General features: G+C 36.7%; 1 protein-coding gene and 1 long non-coding RNA gene across 4 annotated transcripts in view; one reads left to right on the forward strand and one right to left on the reverse strand.

Moving 5' to 3' along the window:
* brox (BRO1 domain and CAAX motif containing) overlaps positions 1 to 2,832 on the forward strand; it is a gene marked incomplete at its 5' end in the record, with an annotated part of 13,331 nt that extends 10,499 nt beyond the window's left edge. Inside the window, 1 exon segment of the mRNA XM_014021590.1 lies at positions 1,531 to 2,832. Coding sequence (XP_013877044.1) covers positions 1,531 to 1,614 — 84 coding nt within the window.
* The window catches only part of LOC106526874 (uncharacterized), a 34,418-nt gene continuing 31,446 nt past the window's right edge, over positions 868 to 3,839 (reverse strand). The window contains exons 3-4 of one of the 3 annotated variants that reach the window (XR_001311317.1): positions 1,492 to 1,575; positions 868 to 1,335 (exon numbers count right to left, since the gene is read on the reverse strand). This is a non-coding gene — a long non-coding RNA (uncharacterized LOC106526874). Of the gene's footprint in view, positions 1,341 to 1,455; positions 1,576 to 3,839 lie in introns of all 3 variants that reach the window. The other 2 variants (XR_001311316.1, XR_001311315.1) reach the window with 2 other exon arrangements.

The raw sequence follows: 3,839 nt of genomic DNA on the forward strand, positions 1-3,839 counted from the left end.
GGGTGGGGGTGGGGCATTGGTTGACCTGATGGCTAGCCCCTCGTCAGAGCTAAACAACCAATGAATATTTGAAGCTCTTATGTTTAAATTTTTTGAGCTATAACCATTTTTGCATGTCCAGATACCCCTTTTTCAGATAAATTGGAGGTCCGGGGGGTGGGGGCACTGATTGGTGGGCCTGATGTGTAGAGCTTCGTCAGAGCTAAACAACCAAAGAAAATATGAAGCTCCTGAGCTTTATAGTTTTTGAGCAGTAACCATTTTTGCATGTCCAGATACCCCTTTTTCAGATACATTGGGGGTCCGGGGGGTGGGGGCACTGATTGGTGGGCCTGATGTGTAGAGCTTCATCAGAGCTAAACAACCAAAGAAAATATGAAGCTCCTGAGCTTTATAGTTTTTGAGCAGTAACCATTTTTGCATGTCCAGATACCCCTTTTTCAGATACATTGGGGGTCCGGGGGGTGGGGGCACTGATTGGTGGGCCTGATGGAAAGAGCTTCATCAGAGCTAAACAACCAAAGAAAATATGAAGCTCCTGAGCTTTATAGTTTTTGAGCAGTAACCATTTTTGCATGTCCAGATACCCCTTTTTCAGATACATTGGGGGTCCGGGGGGTGGGGGCACTGATTGGTGGGCCTGATGGAAAGAGCTTCATCAGAGCTAAACAACAAAAGAAACCTGAAGCTTCTATGTTGAACAGTTTCTGTTATAAGCATTTTTACATGTCCAGACACCCCCTCTTTGAAAGGAGCCCCCTCCTCAATTATGTGGTCTATCTTAAAACCGTTGGCTGGAGCAGTGTAGGTCAGACTCTTCTACAGTCCTGACTAATTTCATGTTGATTGGTGCTGCCGTTTCTGTGCTACGGTTGACCAAAAATCACTGAAAAAAAACAGTRAGAAAACAATATGACTCCTGCTTAACGCTTCGTGTGCGGGGGTCAGAATGGACCTTTTACCAATTGACGTCATCACGCAAATCATGCATGAAATGAACGTTTTGATTGGATGCTGAAATGCTGACTCCGCCCATATACAGAAGTTGGGAGAGGGGGAGAGGGGGACCTTGTTGATGAAGGCGAGTTTTAATGTCAATGCTTGGTTTCGGAAAATTGTGGACAACCATGAACAAAATGCCTGAAAAGTGTGCCGTGGATCCGAGAGGACGTCATTGTGAGGCAGCTGTCGAGGGGGGCCACCGTGTCAAAAAAGACGATTGCCGAAAAAAGGACGTTGACCCAGTTGTTTATAAGGAGGGGTGGAGCTTATATGGACAATATGGGGTGCCCATCCATGGTGGTTTCAACCTTCTGGTCCTGTTTTTAATGATTCCTGGACTTAAGAGAAGAAACGTGATGGTGATCAGAATTCCAGCAGCACTGAGACATTTTAACATTTCTTCAAAAATGTCCTGTTTGTCATTAAAATAAATAATGAATAATCTGTTTTTACTTGATTTCTGTTCAGCACTTGCAGCTGATGAATGACCTGTTTTCTGTAAGTGACGGGTGATTTGTTTTCCTGCAGGCCAAGCCCAAAGAYGAGGAGGTGAAGCCGATGAAGGAACCAGACCTGAAGCCGCAGAAAGACACCGGCTGTGTCRTCTCCTAAACATCACACTGCCTTTTTTTTTTCTGCCTCATATTCATCTGTTATAGTGACAATCTGGTTTTCTCGTCATAGGAGGAGGTTTTTGGTTGTTTTTTTTTGTAACTGTCCATGGTATATATATATTTTACATCTATGCTGAAACACTGTATTTGGATATAATCTGTTATCATTTATCATTACAACTAAAAGTCRGTCTCATAAAATCTGCCACTGGAAGAAAATTAGGCAATCTCCAAATCCTTCCTTTGAACCTGTATGYGCAGTAGATGCAAAAAAAAACTAACGTATATCTTAGGATTTCAAACAATATTTCTTGTCGAACATGTTTTCTGACCAAGTTTTCCCAACCAAACATCCCAGCATCTGATTTTCTTTTATAAATGAGATCTGCGCTGACGCTGACAGAAGTTCTTTAAAGCAGGACACCAGGAGCCTTTGGCTGCAGCGACACAAGCGTTTGTCTGTTTGAATCTTTCTGGTCCCTGCAGTGTTTTATTATTAAACATGACTCAAGCCCATCGAACATTATAGAGCTAAACTCTGAATCTGGACCTAAACAACTTCCTTAAATCAGCTATATAACAATATTTTTATATTTAACACTAAATTAAATTTAATATGAATGATAAAAATAAGCAAATGAAATAAATTACATTCATTTTTTTTACATAACTTTATTTATGAGTTTGTATTTTGGGACATGTTTCTTTTAGAGCACCATTAAAATACAGATGAAGCAAAACTTTTTGATGGTTATTAAAAATGCAAATCTGTGTTTAACAGACAGATACTGGACTGTCTTTATCACCAGTGACTTGGTTTATTTTAGACATTTAGTCAATATTTTATTTTGATCATGTGTAGATCTTTTTGTATGTTATACAACAGTACTGTTTTCTACTTTTACTTTTCATGTTGTGGGATATCGCTGAATGCCTCCTTAACACAAACGTTGTGTAGTAGGAAAGACTAATTTATTTCTGTTATATTACAAGAGACAATTTAATGCACTTAAGTGTTGAATTCATATTTGTTTTTACAGAAGTGTATTGCTGCCACCACAAACAAAGGAAAAAAGCTGCTAAAAAATAGAGAAGAAAAAAACAAAACAAAACATTTTTGTTGTTTTTTCCCCAGTTTTGAGATTAAAGCTAAAATGTCAGATTAAGGTGGAAATGAGAATAAACAAGAGGAAACACTGTTGTGCTCCTGAACCCATTTGTTTGATTTTTTTTATTCTGTAAACAACAAAATAGAGCAAAGCATTGGTCAATCAGTTTGAAATTATGCCTTTTTAACTTATTAAAGTAGATTACATAATAATGAGAATCATCTTAAATATCATCTTTTAAAACTCACTGCAGTCTAAACTATCAGGATTTTTAAGAAGTTATTTAAAAGTATAATTCCAGATGTGCATTAACAGGTTTATATTTAAAAAATAAATAAAATCTTTTCTGAATATCAGTRTGAAACACTTGGTCTTTCTAGCAATATTTAAAAAATATCTAATTATTTCCACAGTTTTGAATGTTCAGTCAACATCTTGACTTAAATCTTAAAACTCGGAAAAAAATTTTTTTGACCCGTTTTCCAAGTGTTTGTTTTATTCCTTGTAACCCATATGTTGTTCAGTGTATTATTTTTTATTTTATATTACAATATAAACTTGTGTTAACATGATTTTTTTTATTTGAATATCATATTACAAAACAACTATGTGATGTCATTTAAAAACATGTTTATTGTAATAACAAAAATATTTAGTATGTAAATCATTGAAAAAATGTTGAAACAAAACATATTGTTCACATAAACTTGTCACGTTGTAGCACGATACAAATATTTTAGTTTTTTTCTGGTGTGGCAGCAGTAGTCTTCCGTAGTTTGGTGCTGTTGATTGTAGTGGGAGGGACTTGTTGAACATTTGGACAGAGTCACTGATGGAAACAATGCTGACTCTGGAAGTTGTTCGTTGTAGTGTATGACACACACCAGACACACAATCAGATTATTTTTGTCTAAAAACATTTCTGCAAAGCTTCATGACCGAATGTTGTTAAAACCTGAAGTCCCGTCTGTTTCAGCTAAACTTGATGCACTGCAAAAACTGTCCATCTTACCAAGATTTAAAATCTTATATCAGCCAAAAAGTCTTTTTGATCTTGTTTTGAGGCTGATTTACTAAGCAAGAACTGATTGTGTAAGAATAATTATCTTGTTTT

The sequence above is a fragment of the Austrofundulus limnaeus genome, unplaced genomic scaffold, assembly GCF_001266775.1.
Source record: "Austrofundulus limnaeus strain Quisiro unplaced genomic scaffold, Austrofundulus_limnaeus-1.0 Scaffold298, whole genome shotgun sequence".
NCBI lineage: Eukaryota > Metazoa > Chordata > Actinopteri > Cyprinodontiformes > Rivulidae > Austrofundulus > Austrofundulus limnaeus.